At 26.3% G+C, this 22,005-nt stretch overlaps 1 protein-coding gene across 1 annotated transcript; it reads right to left on the bottom strand.

Moving 5' to 3' along the window:
* Positions 1 to 881: 881 nt before the first annotated feature.
* Positions 882 to 20,935, bottom strand: LOC135923044 (V-type proton ATPase subunit H-like). The gene is made up of 12 exons (XM_065457650.1): positions 20,804 to 20,935; positions 20,681 to 20,762; positions 20,529 to 20,628; positions 20,236 to 20,439; positions 17,639 to 17,844; positions 16,067 to 16,174; positions 6,565 to 6,649; positions 6,133 to 6,311; positions 5,742 to 5,980; positions 4,238 to 4,364; positions 3,348 to 3,461; positions 882 to 1,233 (listed from the first exon to the last, which is right to left on the bottom strand). Exons 1-12 carry the CDS (start codon positions 20,880 to 20,882, stop codon positions 1,089 to 1,091), a joined length of 1,668 nt encoding a protein of 555 aa, XP_065313722.1. The 5' UTR covers positions 20,883 to 20,935; the 3' UTR covers positions 882 to 1,088.
* Between the last annotated feature and the right edge of the window lie 1,070 nt (positions 20,936 to 22,005).

The raw sequence follows: 22,005 nt of genomic DNA, 5'->3' as shown, positions 1-22,005 counted from the left end.
ATTCCCTTCGATAAATACAAAAATAGAGTATATTTTTTCTACCACGCTAAGAATTTACGTGTGGATGAGGTGTTAACATATCTGCTATTATCTCGGCCAAATATTTTTTTTAAAAAAAGATTTATGTTTCACTTTTCATTAGATTTTATACATACTTGCTTAAATAAAAAAAGAACTGCACTGATATATATAATTATGTAGCGATATCCAATCTCAAAAAAAAATGGTAAGGATGGGGAAAATATATTTCGGGACACGGGTCGGGCATATATTATACAGATGCGCTCAGGTCTACATGATCGGGGGAGGGACCATTCGCCTACATATATCTTTCAGGAAATCAGCTCATATGGAGATGGGTCATGAATAAAAATAAGATAATTCAATATAATAATTGGTCTTGTTTAAAATGATTAACTTTTGTAATATTAACCTTTAATAATTGGTCTTGTTTAACATTATTAAACTTTTGTAATATTAGTGATAACCAACACCCAGATGGGTCATAAATGGAACTATACCTCTTCAATATAATGAATGGTCTTGCTAAATATTATTAAATTTTTTTGAAATATTATTGATAACCAAAGACCCTTTTTCACGAAAGTGAAAAAATGGAAGGCATTACGCGTAGATTTAACCCCCCGCCCCCTCTCTCCCCAAATATATAAAATAAACAGTTTAATTTATTAAAATATTAGTATAACTTGGGACTTGGCAGGCCGAATTTTAAATATTATTTCCGAAGAGCCGGATTCCAAACTATAGACTCTTTTCTGTGTGTTTAAAATACAAAGAAATTTAATCCCCCGTGGAATAAATTGAGCGAATGAAACAAAAGTGCTTTATAACCAGCGCATTTATTTTTTTTTATAATATATATTAGTGGATAAATATAATATTAGTATTTAATTATTTTTTTTTTACATTTATTAATTTTATTTAAAACGTTTTTTTTAACATAATTCTACTCCATTCGAGTTCACGGATAGAGTTTACAAATTTCAAAAACATCGAATATAATTATTTTATATTTAATAAATATAATATTGCTTATTCTTTTGTTAGAAAACAAAAAGTATATTTTTTTAGGTGGTTATTTTCCCCGCTTTTCCAGGCCCTTTATTGACGGCTGCCACTATATCCGATTCATTTTTGTTCGACGTATTGGTTTTATTCGCGCTGCTGCCAGATATTTGATTTTCCTTGTCTAGTTGACGCCCCAAATACTCCCTTTTACATGTGGATTTTAAGTGTAAAATCAAAAAATAAGTATATAAAAATTAAAATCGTTCTTTTTTTAAAAAAAGATAATAAAAGGTTACATAAACAACTTTATAAGTGTAAATAAACGAATCACAAAAATTGATGAAAACACGATTAAGAAAAGTAACGAGTATCGTCCGATACTTTATTTGTATCGGCCAATATTATATTCATATCGGTCGATATTGTATTTGTATCGGCGCATCTTTATCTTATAGACCATTCAACATAATATCACCTAAATAAAAGTGATAAATGATAGGACTTATATATTGATAATTTAAAAATTAGGAATTCTTCCCTATAAATTTGTTATTTCAAACTAGAAACTACTAAAAAAAACCATTAACATAATAGTAAGTGACAACAAAAAAATTGATAATATGTTAACATTTAAAAACTATCTATTTTATTTTTTTATAAAAAAAATTATTTTTTAGACATTACAGCAATTGGCCAGCCAATTCTGTCGAAGAAAAACGAAATCAAATACCAACCCCCCCCCTCTTCTTAGTTTTTAAACTAAATTTAATTTTGTAATCAATTTTATTATTTATTTTATATTTTCAAAAAGAGAATCTAAAAACTATTTGGACTGTGAATATTCCAAGATGGTGATGCACTAAAAAAAACATCTTTCAATCTTGTGCCAATTTTGAAAAATATATATTCATAATCAGACAATTTTAATATCGACAAAAAAATTGGCGCATAATCTTATTAAATATTTTATGAATAATTTGAGATTTCACAAAAAATAATGGAATGCCCGATTTGGGTAGATTTTTAAAAAGGGCCCGATTAAGATTTTAGTCAAAATAATAATACTAGGTAAGCCTCGAGATTTAGCAAAGAGATATCCAAACCTTTTTGGCCATCTATGGAGCAAATTCTAACAGGTTTACATAATATTATTTTAGATAAAAGGCTTTTTAACAACACTAATTGTGACCAAAAGAAGAAATAAAAAAACCATTATTCGACTAATAAAAAAAACCATTATTGGTAGAATGATTGTGTTATTAGTATTTATAAAATATGAATCAAATTTCGAATATTTTTTAATAGTCCAAACTGATTTGCGCGGATGGATAATGTTAAATATATAAGCTTTTTTTATTAACCTCTTTTATAAAAAAAAAAATTTGAGTTCGAACCTAGTGTTGTTAAACAGCCCGATTTGGCCAATCTCCACGCGAGCCTCAAAATTTCGTCAATAAAGATGTCCAAAACATTTTTTTTCCTCCTATCACGTATGAGCGAAATCTCATGGATCGCGTAATAATTTTTTGGCTAAAATATTTGGGTAAACCGTTTTTAAATAAATCGAGACGCCGTTTAACAACACCAGTTTGAATTCGAACTCACCTCCAGGATTTAATTGAATAATGAAATCAATTTAAATTTTCCCGTCTTTATTTTAACGGCAAAAATTATTCAAAACTAATTTATTAAGGTCCACCCCTTTGTACAATGGTTTTTTTAACATATCACATTTGGAGGGTTGGTATAACGGCTTAGTTTTATCGTTCCACCTAAAAAAATAATAATAAAATATTCAAAATGTAACTTCCTTTTTAGTCACATATCATAAAAGTATTATATTTTTTTACAATGCCCTTTATCCTACTTATTTCGTAAGTGCACTGGTTTCGTTTTTATATCGCCTCATTTAAAACGCGTTTTGTTCAAGCGGTGAATTGTTTATATAAACGCGTTATTTATAAAATCAAGCCAATAAATCGGTATAATTTTTAAATATGGAACTTAAGAGATGATAACGCTATGATAGAATTTAAAAAACATGTGTTACTGCGCATATTTCAAAAAATAATATCACTATGAAGGATAAGCTGTGATTTCGGTAGCGTTAAATACCGCGCCACTTGAACAAAATGTGTTAACGATAAATGAGGCCTTAGACATTTTAAAATATAATGAGGACATGATATAAACCCGGGCATATCCATTAGGATGCATATAATTCCTTACTGACTGAACCAGTGTGGTTATACCAAAAAAACAAAATTTTATCGAAAAATGTTCGATTTACTAATATTAATTATTTTTTAAAATCTTACCAATTGTGCACCATTATCTTTTGCAAGGCTACTAAGGCTTCGTATCGAACGGAAGGATCTCGATTGGTGAGCAAGGACATGATCAGCTGTTTGGCTCCTAGTCTTTCCACAATCCTGGAGGAAAGATTAATTTTAATTCAAATATGAAAATACATTCCCACACCCACAATATTTAAAAAAAAATTTTTTTAGATGGATTCATTAAATTTCAACAAATAAGTAATATTTTAAGTTTTATTTGTAACTTAAATATGAATATCTTGGATACAAAAATGCTTCGCTGAAAAAGTTTAGCTATTCCTTATACACAATAAGCCACGAGGAAAGAAATTCCGTAGCTCTTAAAAAAAATTGATATTATCACTTCCCCATATAGCGGGCTACAAAAGAATTGGCGACCCAACAATTAGGGTAGAAATAGTGATATGCATAAAACTATCCCAAGTAAAAAGCTTAAAGATAAATTCCAAATTACATCAAGCTCTATTATTTTTTTTCCTCCAGAGGAACTAATCTCAAAATTATTTCGAATTGTTTTGAAACTTTTTTTTTTAAAAAATTGTTCTAAATCACTAGAAAACACGTGATATTTTTGACGACTAAAATAAAATATTCTTAAAGATATCATTTATATAAATAAAATTAAAAACCAAAAAGAAACATCAATACAATCAACAAATAGAGCGATGATTATATATAATAAATGGCTAGAGCTTAGCATATTTTAATTCTTGGTAGAAAGTAGCAATTCTACTTTTTTTTTAGGTGAGAAAGTGAAGATGGGGGGGGGGGGGGAGGGGGTTAGTTGCGTCGAACCAAAAAACCATCGAGAACTTTCCTAATCTTCAGCATCCGTCCTAAATTTTTTAAGAAAAATGCTTTAAAAAAACCTTTTCCCAGGTGGATAATGACCTACGTATTCCCCCAAATCGTGACACGCGACAGCTAGAATGGTATTCCTGTCTCTAAGGATTCCATTGTTCGAAAATGTTTTCTCCACATTTTTATCGGCTGAATCTGTTTTTTTAATATTTTTTTAATGGAATTATTAATATTTATTCGTTAAACAAGTTTTAAAACAATCGTCAATCTTTTCCCTACAAATAATAAACCATCCAGCTAGAATTTTAAATAAAATAATTACTGTAAAACCTGGGCAAGAGAAAGTTCACTTTAAATTAAATGTAAGGGAAGGGAAAAAAAAATTCAATTTCACGAATTTCATTCTTTCTTTCTTTCTTTCTTTCTTCCTTCCTTATTAGTTAAAGTGAGAGAAGTAAGAAATTTAAAGAACCAGAGCCGCTAAACCGGTTATTTTTATACCGGCGGGTAGGCAAATAATCAGATTTTATAATAAGCCGAGTGGGGCAATTCGTACAAAAAAATTAACGAGTCGGGTCGAACATTTTGCTAAATTTTAGTCGGTAGGACCGGGTATTAAATTTGATAATTTTATAAATTCATAAAATTACAATTGAAAACAAGAGTGTTCAAATAGTAATTATCTTCCCATTTTTTTTATAGAGTGTTGTTAGGTCGATGACGTAACCAGCTCTCATCAGTTATCGGTAGTGTTGTTAAAAAAAGCTTAAATTTCGCCATTTTTTTTTGTTTTACAAAACGGTAAAATCAAAATGTTATATAAAACAAACATTACCTAAAGCTCCTCGAGGATTTCGCCAAAGGACGGCACAACAGTGTAGTTTTTTCTTCAAAATCTCGATGATTACTTAAAATTTATTTGGCTACAATTTCGATTTCGCCGTTTTATAAAAACATCCACTAGGGTTGCCTAAAAGCTAACCTTTTTTAATTTCCGGTTCTAACATTAAAAATAAAAACTTACATTTCCACCATTTAATCTGGTTTAAATCGGATGATATATTTTATATAAATCATTTTTAAATTAAAATATTATCATCATTTTAATGAAATTCTTCTAGATATAATGTAAATGTAAGGTTGAACGGATCAAAATCTGCAAGGCGCACTCGAACCCGGCTTTTAACTCGTTTACAACAAATTTAAACATAGCAAAAAAGGGCAGATTTACAATTCAACGTAAATGTTGCATTTATTACGTCTATATAAAATAATATATCTCGAACTTAAATTTCCTAATTTCATCGTAAACAAACATAATTCAAAATTTATACCAATAAATAAATTATATATTTGGAATAAGGATTCAAGCAAATTTTGTATTAACCCGTTTTTGTACGGTTTTCCAGATGTCGAGAAAACTTGATTTTCAAAAATATTAACTTAATTTTTTTTTCCCATCTCTATATCAGCTGTTTTATTTTATTTATATATGTATTATCAAATTAAAAATAATTCGAACAATAATATTAAAGAAAAATTAAGAGTGAAATTTTTATTTTATATACTAACCGCTAGTTTCACTTTGACCAGCCTCGCCACCATAAACTTGGGTGTTTTCTGAAACTTTACCGTCGGCGACGAAAGTGGGTTGAAGGTTAATCTTGAGGATTTGAACCAGAATTTTGACTAATTCGAAGCCCTTATCATTGAACTTTTCGATGTTCTCGTTCCAGAAACGTTGGGATTTGTGAACGGGACTCCATTCAAGAAAGCCGGATTTAACCTCTGAGGTATACTCGTCGAAGGTGCTGTAAAAAGATAATCAATAGTATTTACTTTTTTTAAATTTTCGGGAACGCTTTAGAACTTTTGTAAAAAAACACTCGAAACGGAAATAGACAGATTTCATAAGAATGACATGATCAAAAAATTTCTAAAAAAAATTAATAATTTTCGAAACCTCAAATCGTGAACGGCTTCTTGCAGGGTTTTGGCGAGATATTGTATATCGCTCAGCATCTCGGGATCGTCCACCTTGTTAGACGTGATAAGTTGAAGCTGCTTAAAAACTTTGCAGCGAATCATAGACACGCAATTGGAATGAACGACGTCTCGGGACGTCGGGTTTTCGAGCAAGTGCTGTTGGGCGCCGCGCGTTTAATTTATTTTTTAAAAAAACTTGTAATTTATGGTATACTCGTGATAGTTTTGATTGATGATTCGATGACAGGAAACAAACAGTCAAACCTGTTTTAAAAGTTTCACCGAGAACCAGAGTCCAAAAAATTTAAAATCAGGGTTCTGTTCAGGTTTTTGGTGGGCTAAAAAAAACCCTAAAATGCTCACCGAGGATTAAATACAAAATTTATTTAGAAGAGCATAAAATGATTACTCGCAATGTTCCTAAAGTTATTCTGGTAACTTTTTCTTTTCCGGAATCGATCAATATTTCGGACAGCAAAGGAATGATGTTGTAGCTTTAGTAAAAAAAATATATAAGAGAGAAACATAAGCATGATTAATGAATCCTATCAGCGTATATATAAAATTTATTATCCAATTGTAGAGGAAAGGGGCGAAGAAACGTGGTCATCCTGGATAAATCCATTAAACTGTTTAAAGATATGATCAAAATGTCAATCAATGAGATTGGAGGGGAAAAACGAAAAATGATTTGTTAAAAAAATATTTAATTTGTAACCTCATTTCATTTGATAATTAATGAGGATTTAAAGAAACAAAAAAAACATGTTTTTCGGTGATAGATAAGTAGATATTTTTTAATATGTCTTTTAAATTTTATTTCTTTCCATTTTATTTTTAATTACTCTATAATAATTAAATTAATAAAACGAGGATAATTTAATATAAAATAAGTATTAGAGCAAAATGGTATCGTACTGTCTTTACTATTTTTTAGTTATAATTAGGTATTTTGTCGACAAACTTTTCGCTAAATTTCGCTTAGCCTTATAATTTGTATGAAAAAATGTTAAAAAAGCAAATAAGCTAAAATGGCTGTCAAAATGGCCCCTATAGGTTTGAAGCGAAAGATTTAAAAATTTAACTTTTACAGATTAGGCAGATTTTACTATTTAAAGTAATTTATGTAATTAAAAATTTAATAATATAAATTTAAGAAAATATACAATTCTAATATTAATAATTTTCGTATATATATAATTCTAATATTTAATATAATTCTAATATTTAATATAATTCTAATATAAATATAATTCTAATATTTAATATAATCATAATATAAATATAATTCTAATATTTAATATAATTATAATATTTAATATAATTCTAATATTTAATATAATTCTAATATTTAATATAATTCTAATATTTAATATAATTCTAATATTTAATATAATTCTAATATTTAATATAATTCTAATATTTAATATAATTCTAATATTTAATATAATTCTAATATTTAATATAATTATAATATAATTTTTAAAGCAATTTTAATGTTATATAAAGAAATTTATATAATTAATATAATATTAATATTTTATATAATTAATATTAAATTAATGTGATATAAAGAAATTTAGATAATTAATAAAATATAATTAATATATTTAATGAATCTATAGTAAAATAATATATATATTTTTTTTAAATAATTTATATTACATGATATTAAAACAATTTTATTTTATGCATGATATATCTTATCTATTTAATAAAAAAAATATAGATTTTTTTTTGTAATATTTATTCTAAAAAAATAACCAAGAGTTGTAAAACTAGGAGCCATTTACTTGCATCGTTTTCTGAATATAATTTCATGAGGCTAGTAGCTGGGTAGGAAATAAAAATAAATTTGAGGGTAAAGGGGTATATCAAATTATTAGTTCCTCAGATTTATGCATATATTTTAATTTTTTTTGAGATTTCTGATAATTAATGGGACTGTTAATCTTTTTTCTTACTAAGAACTTATATAAAATTTTTACAGTATGTTTCTATGTATATATTTTAATTTTTTTGAGATTTCTGATGATTAAACTTTTTTCTTACTAAGAACTCCTTATATAAAATTTTTACCGTAGATATTTATACAATATAACTATGGATACATACAAAATTTATGTTTATTTCAAGTGCATAATTTGACAACACAGAACATTCAATTATTATTCGTTATGAAATTTTCTAAAAATTCGCGTAGACAATATTAAAAAGTATTCTATAAGGATGTAATTAATTATATTATATCAGGTTAAATAAAAAAAATAATGATTTAATGGTGCACGCAACAATAGTATAAACGATTATGATAGGCATGGTATTACAATATGAAAAATGATTATTTTGAATTGAAATAATATATATAAAAAAAATATCGACAATAAGTTATATAAACTGATAAAAAAAATATATGAAGGAAGGGTTTAGTGTACTATTAGCATTCGAATGATAATTATGATTAGTAGTATTATGAACTTTTACTTAAAACTCTCCACAAATGATGATATAGCAATAGTTGAGGAACATAAGGCGATATTCCTGAATGTGTCTTACGATGCATTGACAGAAATGGAAGTAGCAACCTTTTACAATAATTCTAGGAAAAATATCCTTAAGGGCTAAAAATACGCCAATTTCAAAATCTATTGTTGCACTTGGTGGCGAAAAAATTAAGCCTAATGATAAACAATAATTTTTTAATAAATAAAACATTCGAATATATGTATTTTTAAATTTATCTGGTAAAAGAATATACGCGCAACAAACAATTAAAGTATTGTTTATAATAATATTTATGGTGTAAAATTGTTTAAATAATTTAGGGGCGCATTAAACGTGCCATCTAGATATATTTTATCTGCCCAACAAAGGCGAGATAAAAGAATACGAGTAGAAAAAATAAATAATTTATTATTATCATTACAAACTAAAAAATTATTATTATTCAAGGTAACTTTAGGTTCATCAAGCAACGCTATATCAGCATTTGTGAGAGGTAACGATGGCCGCGTTGATTGAATAACGCGCGCCATATTTGTTTTTGACAAAAATGTTGGTAAGGTTTTAGGGTGTCGCAAAACAAAGAAATCTAATTTCCTTTTGCGCATAACTTTTTTTTATACTTTATGTAAACCTAAATATTTATTTAATTTTATTTGATTTTTTAATTCATTTACTGTTAGTAAAAGTTCATAATACTCTTCATCATTATCGTGACTATGTTGCTTAGTCATTGTAAAATGAGTATCTAATACACCCCTTCCTTTACAGTTATGTAAACGACATTTATAATAATGTTCTCGATTACGAAGATATAAATATTTATTAGAATATATTAAATTATTATTAAATTTAGAAGTAATAAATTTATATGGGCATTTTTTTTAAAAAAGAAAATCTGATTCTCTTGATAATTGGCTTTGTTTAAAAATAATGAATATAAATTATTAATAATATATTAAAGTATTTTGAATTGCTCTATCAGTAATAATTTAATTAGGTGCTGAAATTTTTATTATAATGATTAGTATGTAAAATTATATTTTACTTAAAAGAGATTCATTATCATGAAAAGCAAAGTTTTCATTATCATTCAAGGCAGAGTTTTAATTAATAGGTGCTGAAATTTTTATTATAATGATTAGTATGTAAAATTATATTTTACTTAAAAGAGATTCATTATCATGAAAAGCAAAGTTTTCATAATCATTCAAGGCAGAGTTTTCATTAATAGGTGCTGAAATTTTTATTATAATGATTAGTATGTAAAATTATATTTTACTTAAAAGAGATTCATTATCATGAAAAGCAAAGTTTTCATTATCATTCAAGGCAGAGTTTTCATTAATAGGTGCTGAAATTTTTATTATAATGATTAGTATGTAAAATTAAATTTTACTTAAAAGAGATGCATTATCATGAAGAGCAGTGATTTCATTATCATTCAAGGCAGAGTTTTCATTAGCTTTGTTTTACGATAATGAATATAAATATAGATAAAAGTTAATTTTGACATTCATTTGAAATATAAATTACTCCATCGGTCTGAGTAAATTTATCTATGGAATTTATATCTTCAGCTAAATAAATTAAAAATTTTTATATTTCTATTTATCATAAACTTTGTGTTGATGTTGATTTAAATTTCTGCAAGTAGCAATTAGGATCTTTAATACATTTAATTTATATTATTTAAAAATATTTTATCTACCAGTACACTCTTTGGATATACTAAATACATTATATTTGAGAATACCTTTCCCCTTACATGATGCTTTTGAGCATACATGGTAAGAGGTTGACTCATTATAATATGGTATCGTACAGCCTTTACTGTTTTTTAGTTATAATTAGGTATTTTGTCGGCAAACTTTTCGCTAAATTTCGCTTAACCTTATAATTTAGTAATGCATCAAATATTAAACTGTACCAAGTTTATATGCTCAAAGCTGTAAATGTTTATTTATCTCAATTGGCACAGTATAATAAAGAAGATAGCTTTTCTACATTTAATTAAGCCAAATCACATGTAGAAACTAGCCTCTACTATTATAATGTGCCAATTGAGATCCATAAACTTTAAGCTTTGCAGCATATAAACTTTAAGTCTCATATTGGAACAATATAAATTAAAAGATGCTTTAGCTACATTTAGCGATTAAGTTAAATTACAAGATGCCTAGTTACCACTAACAAATAGTCCAGACTATACGATACAATATTATAATGAGTCAACCTCTTACTATGTATGCTCAAAAGCATCATGTAAGGGGAAAGGTATTCTCAAATATAATGTATTTAGTATATCCAAAGAGTGTACTGGTAGATAAAATATTTTTAAATAATATAAATTAAATGTATTAAAGATCCTAATTGCTACTTGCAGAAATTTAAATCAACATCAACACAAAGTTTATGATAAATAGAAATATAAAAAATTTTAATTTATTTAGCTGAAGATATAAATTCCATAGATAAATTTACTCAGACAGATGGAGTAATTTATATTTCAAATGAATGTCAAAGTTAACTTTTATCTATATTTATATTCATTATCGTAAAACAAAGCTAATGAAAACTCTGCCTTGAATGATAATGAAATCACTGCTCTTCATGATAATGCATCTCTTTTAGGTAAAATTTAATTTTACATACTAATCATTATAATAAAAATTTCAGCACCTATTAATGAAAACTCTGCCTTGAATGATAATGAAAACTTTGCTTTTCATGATAATGAATCTCTTTTAAGTAAAATATAATTTTACATACTAATCATTATAATAAAAATTTCAGCACCTATTAATGAAAACTCTGCCTTGAATGATTATGAAAACTTTGCTTTTCATGATAATGAATCTCTTTTAAGTAAAATATAATTTTACATACTAATCATTATAATAAAAATTTCAGCACCTATTAATTAAAACTCTGCCTTGAATGATAATGAAAACTTTGCTTTTCATTAAGTAAAATATAATTTTACATACTAATCATTATAATAAAAATTTCAGCACCTAATTAAATTATTACTGATAGAGCAATTCAAAATACTTTAATATATTATTAATAATTTATTTTCATTATTTTTAAACAAAGCCAATTATCAAGAGAATCAGATTTTCTTTTTTAAAAAAAATGCCCATATAAATTTATTACTTCTAAATTTAATAATAATTTAATATATTCTAATAAATATTTATATCTTCGTAATCGAGAACATTATTATAAATGTCGTTTACATAACTGTAAAGGAAGGGGTGTATTAGATACTCATTTTACAATGACTAAGCAACATAGTCACGATAATGATGAAGAGTATTATGAACTTTTACTAACAGTAAATGAATTAAAAAATCAAATAAAATTAAATAAATATTTAAGTTTACATAAAGTATATAAAAAAGTTATGCGCAAAAGGAAATTAGATTCCTTTGTTTTGCGACACCCTAAAACCTTACCAACATTTTTGTCAAAAACAAATATGGCGCGCGTTATTCAATCAACGCGGCCATCGTTACCTCTCACAAATGCTGATATAGCGTTGCTTGATGAACCTAAAGTTACCTTGAATAATAATAATTTTTTAGTTTGTAATGATAATAATAAATTATTTATTTTTTCTACTCGTATTCTTTTATGTCGCCTTTGTTGGGCAGATAAAATATATCTAGATGGCACGTTTAATGCGCCCCTAAATTATTTAAACAATTTTACACCATAAATATTATTATAAACAATACTTTAATTGTTTGCGCGTATATTCTTTTACCAGATAAATTTAAAAATACATATATTCGAATGTTTTATTTATTAAAAAATTATTGTTTATCATTAGGCTTAATTATAACGCCACCAAGTGCAACAATAGATTTTGAAATTGGCGTATTTTTAGCCCTTAAGGATATTTTTCCTAGAATTATTGTAAAAGGTTGCTACTTCCTTTTCTGTCAATGCATCGTAAGACACATTCAGGAATATCGCCTGACCCAATTGAGCAGACGAAATCCTAATATTTATAAATTTTTTCGTATTATAATGGCCATCCCATTTTTATAAGAAAGGGATGCGCCATCTATAATGATTGAGTTCAGTCGCCAAATTCAATCATTTCAATTGAGTTCTATTTACGATTTTTTAAATTATTTTGAAAATACTTGGATTAACAGTAATGCCAAGTTCAAATATGAAATGTGGAACACATTTGACGTTAGAGGGGTGAGGACGAATAACCACGTCGAAGGCTTTCATCGAGCTTTAAAGGAATACGTTCCTTATCCCCTCACCCCAACATTTATTTATTTATTGATATCATAAAAAATATAGAGCAGGATATGGATCTTGTATTGATGCAGTTAGATGATGGGCGAAAAGTTTCCGAAAGAAAAAAAATATATCATACTAGATGATAAGATAAGAGAGATAATAATCATATATTGTGGAAATTTGTATAGCCCTATTGAATATTTGGAAAAAAATATCAAGATATTTATATTCCAAAAAATTTACTGGCATTTAGCCCATTTTTTTTATATTACTATACTGGTGACTTTTTTACCCATCATCTAACTCTATTTGTTTTATATTTTTTATATCAGTAAAAAAATATCATTACTGTTGATCCAAGTTATTTTATTGTAGTTAGGTTCGGTTGAAGTGGTATATGCCAATTTCAAAATCTATGTTATGTTCCTCAACTATTGCTATATCATCATTTGTGGAGAGTTTTAAGTAAAAGTTCATAATACTACTAATCATAATTATCATTCGAATGCTAATAGTACACTAAACCCTTCCTTCATATATTTTTTTTATCAGTTTATATAACTTATTGTCGATATTTTTTTTATATATATTATTTCAATTCAAAATAATCATTTTTCATATTGTAATACCATGCCTATCATAATCGTTTATACTATTGTTGCGTGCACCATTAAATCATTATTTTTTTATTTAACCTGATATAATATAATTAATTACATCCTTATAGAATACTTTTTAATATTGTCTAAGCGAATTTTTAGAAAATTTCATAACGAATAATAATTGAATGTTCTGTGTTGTCAAATTATGCACTTGAAATAAACATAAATTTTGTATGTATCCATAGTTATATTGTATAAATATCTACGGTAAAAATTTTATATAAGGAGTTCTTAGTAAGAAAAAAGTTTAATCATCAGAAATCTCAAAAAAATTAAAATATATACATAGAAACATACTGTAAAAATTTTATATAAGTTCTTAGTAAGAAAAAAGATTAACAGTCCCATTAATTATCAGAAATCTCAAAAAAAATTAAAATATATGCATAAATCTGAGGAACTAATAATTTGATATACCCCTTTACCCTCAAATTTATTTTTATTTCCTACCCAGCTACTAGCCTCATGAAATTATATTCAGAAAACGATGCAAGTAAATGGCTCCTAGTTCTACAACTCTTGGTTATTTTTTTAGAATAAATATTACAAAAAAAAATCTATATTTTTTTTATTAAATAGATAAGATATATCATGCATAAAATAAAATTGTTTTAATATCATGTAATATAAATTATTTAAAAAAAATATATATATTATTTTACTATAGATTCATTAAATATATTAATTATATTTTATTAATTATCTAAATTTCTTTATATCACATTAATTTAATTATTAATAATATTAATATTATATTAATTATATAAATTTCTTTATATAACATTAAAATTGCTTTAAAAATTATATTATAATTTATTAAATATTAGAATTATATTAAATATTAGAATTATATTAAATATTAGAATTATATTTATATTATAATTATATTAAATATTAGAATTATATTTATATTATAATTATATTAAATATTAGAATTATATTAAATATTAGAATTATATATATACTAAAATTAATAATATTAGAATTGTGTATTTTCTTAAATTTGTATTATTAAATTTTTAATTACATAAATTACTTTAAATAGTAAAATCTGTCTAATCTGTAAAAGTTAAATTTTTAATATTTTTAAATCTCTCGCTTCAAACCTATAGGGCCATTTTTACAGCCATTTTAGCTTATTTGCTTTTTTAACATTTTTTAATAGTAGTAATAGCGGCCCATAACCGAGTAAAATGTGTCATTTATTAATTTAAGAACAAACATAAACTCTCCCCCCAAAATTAATAGTTTTGTGTGCATAACATAATACATTCCCAAGGTAGCTTGTAATACCATTATTTATTAAGCTAAATTAATATCAGCTATACTAACGGTTTTACGATAACATGGGATAGTACTATGCATTAGTGTTGTCAAAAGCCTGATTAAGATTATCGCCGAAATAATATTATTTTAACTCGAGATTTGTTCTAATAGAGATACAAAGCCAAACCTCCTTGCCATCTATAACCAAAATCTCCAGGCTTGAAAAATATTATTTTAGAATAGACTCAAATCGAGCTTTTTAACAACAGTACTACGCATGCGTCTCCAATAATCATAATACTCGCCATAACTCGTCGAAGAAAGGATCATCAAGGGCAAGCAAAATACCTATCCCTTATTAAATATTTTTTTAACTTTTATCTTTCATAAATGCCAATGTTTAAATATTTCTTTTCGGGAGACAAACGATATTTGCAAACAAAGTTTTATGATGGGTGAAACTTCCCAAGAGGTTCCCATATCTTGGTACATCTATGCTATATGTCAAAAACAATTGCATTTACCACCATTCCTCGCTAGGATAATTTATAAAAATTTTAAAAAAAATGGTTTGATTTAAAAAATTATACGTTTCTGCGTGTTTACAATTTTTAGAGAATTATACTAACTATAAATGATGATGATAAATATCAAAATTTTTAAACATTTTGCTTTTAATTTTAAGCAGTTTTATTTTTTAAAAAATGTAAATTTTAGAAAATGCAAATTTTTTTTTATTCCAAATTTTCCATATTTCAGAGTAAGCTTTTTTTTAAAGCATATTTTAATTTACCTTATTAGGCAAGAAATATATAAATTTATTAAACGCAAAAAAAAAGGTATACACATATATGTTAGCGGCAATGTGTTATTTTTTCAACTTTAAAATCATATTTTGAGCGGGTTTTTTTTTAAATTTAAAAATCTGATTTTACCGAAAAAGACCCTAAGAAATTCGGATAATTTTATCGTGAACTTTTGAGCTTAATAATATAAGGCAAAATTATCTGCAATTCATAAAATTGTTCATTTCCGGTAAAATCAGATTTTTAAATTTAAAAAAAAAACATGAAAAAATTGAATAAACCGATGTATTTTTTTAAATTGTCATGCAAAATCTCGATTCGAAGTGAGGGGAAGGGGGGTTATACCAGCTGTTTACAATTTTAATCATTTTTTTTTAAAAAGGTCAATATAAAATATATAAATGGTTACGCGCTCATCTTCTCCGCCAGTTGCGCGTCGAAGCTCAGGCACCAGAGACAGAACACGAATTGATATTGAATTTGGAAATTAACTTTCTTGTTCAGGAGATTCATTATTCTTATATAAATAAAAATAAATAAATAATAATAATAAAAATTACGGTAAAATATATAACCCCGAGGAAAATAAATAAAGTTTGAAAATTATTTTTTAAAAATATTCGGATATATTTTATCGGGCAGATTATTTTGACTTTGGTCGGGTCGAAGTATTATTTTTCTATGCCCACTTTTTACACAAAAATTTGTATAGTAATAGTTTTTTTTTTAAATATAGGAATTTTCAAAAAAAAAACAGTTTTTTTTTTCGCGAATAAAAACACGAACGTTATTTTAGTGTTTGTTTAACGGCTCATTTAGAGCCGATTTCTAAAAACGGCTAACTCAATACTTCATCCAGAAAAATATTACCTAAGCCTGAAGATTTTGCTCATAGAAGGAACAAAGGTCCAGGCATATATTCTCTAAATTTCGAGACTTAGGCAATAATGAAATATTGAGTTAGCCGTTTTTAAAATTCGGCTCAAAACGAACCGTTTATAACAACATTACGTTATTTATTTTCACAATAATTTAAATAAAAATTAAAATACAAAATAGACAAATATAAACTGGTTGTATCTTAAATTTACGAACCAAAATGGTAACGGATCGATGCATAGCTCATGATGTTTTAGAAGTCATTCTTATATAGTGCGTACAAATTGAACGTTTCAACGCAGCGTTTCAAAACGCATATCAATAATTTAAATTACAAAACGCAAACTTACTCAAATTAAACGAATGCAATTAAGATGAATTATTTGCGTTTTGAAACGCAGCTTTGAAATGTTCAATTTGTGCGCATTATTACACAGTTTATATTATGATCCTTGCTGCTATACTCGAAGAAAATAAAAATGTGTTTGGAGCAAAATTTACATTCATAAATTCCAATATTTCCCCCTTTTTCTCCAGCGAAATTTTTTTTTTCATATACTGAGATTTGCATCGTGTGTCATATTTTAATTCAAAGAGTTAAAAAAAAATTAAGAAATTAAATATAAAACTTAGTGGTATATTTTGTTATATTAAAAAAAATTAATAAAATTTTAGATACATAAAAAAATTGCTAATTTTTAAAAAATAAATTTCCACATTGTTAATTGAACATTTTCACACAACCCTCACCTAATATTTTTTGCACGTTTTAAAAAAATAAAATTTTATAGCCTAAAAATGATAGCTAGATTTCTAAAAAAAAATTTCCATTGTTCTCTTGTGTCGGTAATATTGTTTTTTGAATACTTTTTTTTTCTATTGTTTTTTTGCTGTTGAAAAAAAAACAGTTTTTGTTTTTTTGCCATCCTTAGTTTTATATATAATTTAAAAAGAAAAGCAAAATCGGCATTAGTAACATTTGTATTAGAGCCCTATACTGCATCGCATTCTCGGGAAAAACCCTAATCGCTTCCCATTTTAACCAGAAAAATAAAATTATTTTGTCTCGCTGTTATATAAATATACATATAAAAAAAATTACTCCTGAACCCCGCCAAGTTCGAAGAAGGGCTTCCTATAATCCTTAACTGTCATAAGCATCTGTAAACACCTGGCCACTGTTTGCATGTATTCGTTGTTAGGATTCTTCATTTGATCCTTCAGCCATATCAGGTAGTAATCGAGGTCAGGGCCCTGCATGATTTGCTGATTAGACCAACAGGCTATTTTCGCGATGATACGACTTGCCTTCATTTTAAAAAAAAAGAAGAAATATAGCAAAAAGGCACTAAATCTGTCTAGTCTATTTATAAATGATTTACTTTCCTAGTGCGATTAAAAATGTTTAAAAAAATGGAAACAGGGATTTCGCAATGGAAGAGAAAATTTAATCTCAAGACAATTTTTATCCAAAATCCTACACAACATGTGGGCAAATATAGTTAAATGTCGTCATCTGCGTTTTATCCGACAATGCTTTATATTTTGAATTTTTGTCGTAATGTTCATATCATTCTATGCGCCCAAAAATTTTTAGACCATTTTTTTAATTTATTACATTATAAATATGAAAAAAAATCATAAACGGATGTTTTCTTAGTCATTATGATGCCTAGAGAGATTAGAACTGGGGTGGGGATAGTTCCCAATCAATCGTAGCCAAAATTGGTATAAATATGATGTTTTTGATGGTGTAATTCTCTTCAGGTAATCGACTAAATGGGCCGTCAAAGATCCCGCACTCACATCCCAATCTTTATGAATGCGAGTGGCTGAGCGATAATCATATAGGGGTCCCTGTTTTCCCATCAAACGATACTGGAGATAAGGATAATAAGATTCTGTAGGGGGGGGGAGGAATTAATGTTCTAATATAACTTGGGGATTCCTTGGCAGCAGTGATAAGATTAAAAAGAAGTTCTGATTTGTACAATTTGAGTGAATCTTATAAAAAAGTTTTGATAGTTTTACCAATGGGGACTCCTAAAATGGGTAAGGTCCTTCTTTAAGAACCTAAAAAACATGGTTGAAAATAATGAGACTTGGTGATACCCATTACACATTTAGAGAAATTGAACCTCTTTTTTGGGAAAACATAGTAATGCCAATATCCAATTGGGGGAAAATTAATATAATGCCAACTTTGTTTTTGGAGATCTTTTTTAATGAAAATTTTTATCAATTAATGATTAAAAAATAACCATTTTCAAGTAAATCATATTTGTAAACGATTTCTAATAGAAAATAATTATCAATCTCCTTAGTGGACAATAGTTAAACACTGTTATTGTACTTTTTATGTCATCATAAAAGGCACATAAAAACAGAGATTTCAGAAATAAAAGGGTGTTTAATTCTTTTCTCTGTATAAAAAATTAAAGACATAATGTCTCCAACATTATAGTATAAATTTTTGTGGACCATCCCATGATAACTTTTATGAAAGAAAACACCAAAAATTTGATCAGCCAAAAATCAGCCCAGCTCTTAAAATATTTTGCACTATTTGAAAAGGAAATTATTATTGATCTCCTGGTTAATGATTGGAAGTTAAATAGGGTGTTAAATTGTATTCTTTATGCTATCTTAAAGGGAACATAAGGATTTCACAATAATTTTTCTTTTCTCTATATAATCAACACTTTAACAAATATCTTTGTGGTCAATCCAATTTTTATTGAAGAAAACAACATAAATTTGCTTCATTATCATTTTTAAACATTTTCAAAACATCAGCCCAGCCCATAAAAACAGTTTGCACAACTTTTCACCCTAAAGGAGCCTGGGTTTTAAAGTTAAACTAACTTCTACTCAGTTGTAAATGAAAATCAAATTTAATTATATGGTATTTAATGTTAAACAAAATAAATGTAGAATTATATGAAGTTATTATCTGTAAACCCTGATAAACACAACCATATTTATTAGCATTTTTAATTTGTATGTTGTAGGGCTGTGCCAATAATGAAATGACCTGTTTATAAATGTGTATACCTTAGAATTGGCACTGGATTGGCAGCTAATATGCATAAACATCTTTGATAGATATAACAATAAAACTTGTTAAAATAAATTATAAGGAGGTGTCAGAACTGGTTGTTCAAAACTTATTCTAGATTATATCAGTAAAAAATTGTTAAAAACTGATCCACAACATAGGCTCATTTCATTTTCTGATGATGATGACTTTTCTTTAAAATATTTTTGTTTGATAAATTATTTTTAGGTGTTAGTAACACTCTTAGCTGGTTAGCCATTAAAAATTTTCTGATTAGTGTTTGATTAGTATGTTTTACTGTTTGCAATTCTGAAATATGTACATTTATAACCAATATCATTTCAATATTGGCAAAAATGTTGACATAAACCTAGTATGTTGTATTAAATTGGGGAAAATATAAGTGTACCAGAGTAATTATCCACAAAAAATAATAAAATTATAAAGTTCATTAAAATTTTAATAATTATGATTCATTTAAAATCTTAGTATTATGTTGTTTAAATATTTTTCTAAACCAAGGAATTCCAAAAATAAGAATATAAATATTTAAATAAAACAATTTTTGTAAATTTGAAATGTTTTTCTTATATTTTGCATAATTTAAATGTTATGTATAATAAATATACTAAATTATATACTTGATTAGCTATAAAGCCATCTTTTCTATTCAGCATGTGTAGGAATGGCCCCCAAACAGTAGTCTGATTATTTTGTGCATAATCATTAAATATTTCAACTCTTTTCTTATCTTCCTGCAATAAATCATCCAGAAGAGTTAGTATATATTGAATGGTTTGTTCTTTTGATATATGTTGCATCATACTAATTAGAATCTTGGCACACTAGTCATAATAAAATATATTGTATATAACATAGACTACTCAAATATAATTAACGTAGTTGGATGGTGCAAATTAAATTTTTAATTTACCAAAGCTGGATTTTTTTCTAAAATTTGATTTTTCTGAGAAGAATTAGCTTGTTCTAACATAATAATAAAATCCATTTCTTCGGGACTAATCATTTGACTCCTGTAACAATATTATGTGATTGTTATTAATATATAATTTATATTAAACATACTGCATATAAGATTGCCAATTGATTTTTTGATTCCTTATATCAGATGCTCGTTGCTGCAATAAGCTGGTCCCAGTTAATACATCTTATGTTTAGATAAAAATAATACATTTAATAATTTTATACCTTTTGCAAACTCCAAATCGTCCGGCAACACCTTTACTACCTTAGAAGCTGAACCTATTTGTTGCTGCACTTGTTGCATTTGAGAAGGTTAACAGGTGATAAACATTGTTCCACTAGAAATGAAAGTCAAAACTAATGGTGAAAAATTATTACTTATATATTTTATTTTTGTTTGAATTAATCAGTTCATTTTTATGCTATTTGGTTTATAAGATTTTCAATAAACCAATAATAAATATTAATATAATGTCTCGATGTGTTAAATATTAAAGTGGAGAATAAAAAAAATGAAGAATTTCAAACCACAGTGCAATCATAAAATAATTAGGTACATTATGAATTTATAGAAATTGAAGAAATTTTTCTTTAAAAACATTTAAGTTAGTCCCAATTATAGGTCTGCATTGGGTAAGGTTTCGGTCCGCTGGCCCACGCCCGCCCATTTATGAGGGCTGGTGGTCGAGCAAAAAAAATTTAAAGAACGGCCAGGTGGGTTATAATATTTTTGGAACTATGGGTTGGAGGGGGGGGTTAGCGAGTTAAGAAATTTGAACAGTGGGCTGGCAGGTTAAATAAATTTAAAATTTTTGTTCAAAAACAAACTTAAAAAAATCATTAGTATTTAAATGAACAATAACAATATTTCTTTTTTTTATTGTACCAATCGTTTTTTTTAATTGAACTACATTTACCTAAATATATTATATAATAAATCAAACAATAAAACTTTTTTCTTAAAATAAACAACTTTTTGCGTATTAAAAATTAAAATTTCCTTTTTTAGGTCTGCAATCTGCATTGTATATTTTAGTAATAATTGTTTATCTTTATATTTGCCCTTTTTATTTTTATTTTATTATATAATATATATAAATTTTATTTTTTATAACATAATTTTAATAAAAAAATATTTTTTTAATTTAATTTAAGAATATATATCTAAAAAAATAAAAAGTAATTTTTACAATTTAAATAATGAATCCGGCAATAAACTTTAATCTTCAATGTGGAAACAATTTAATTTTCGAATGACAAAAAGCTAGATTGGATTCACTGCAATGATTGCGAATCTATCTATAAATATAATAACAAAAGTGGCACATCCTTCTTCCTTCGGCATTAATGTTCATCTATAGATTATTTAAATTTTATAGATATGAAAAAAATAACTGGATATTTTCAAGAAGACAAATCTCAATTAA

Source organism: Gordionus sp. m RMFG-2023, chromosome 1 (genome assembly GCF_954871325.1).
Source record: "Gordionus sp. m RMFG-2023 chromosome 1, tfGorSpeb1-WG-v2, whole genome shotgun sequence".
Lineage (NCBI taxonomy): Eukaryota > Metazoa > Nematomorpha > Gordioida > Chordodea > Parachordodidae > Gordionus > Gordionus sp. m RMFG-2023.
This window is presented reverse-complemented; position numbering and strand designations above follow the sequence as displayed.

Coding starts and splice junctions, on each gene's coding strand:
- LOC135923044 (XM_065457650.1), bottom strand. CDS start 20,882: ATGCAACAAGTGCAGCAACAAATAGGTTCAGCTTCTAAGGTAGTAAAG. Junction 20,440..20,528: donor TAGAAAAAAATCCAGCTTTG/GTAAATTAAAAA, acceptor TATTATGACTAG/TGTGCCAAGATTCTAATTAG. Junction 4,365..5,741: donor TGGTCAAAGTGAAACTAGCG/GTTAGTATATAA, acceptor TTAAAAAAACAG/ATTCAGCCGATAAAAATGTG.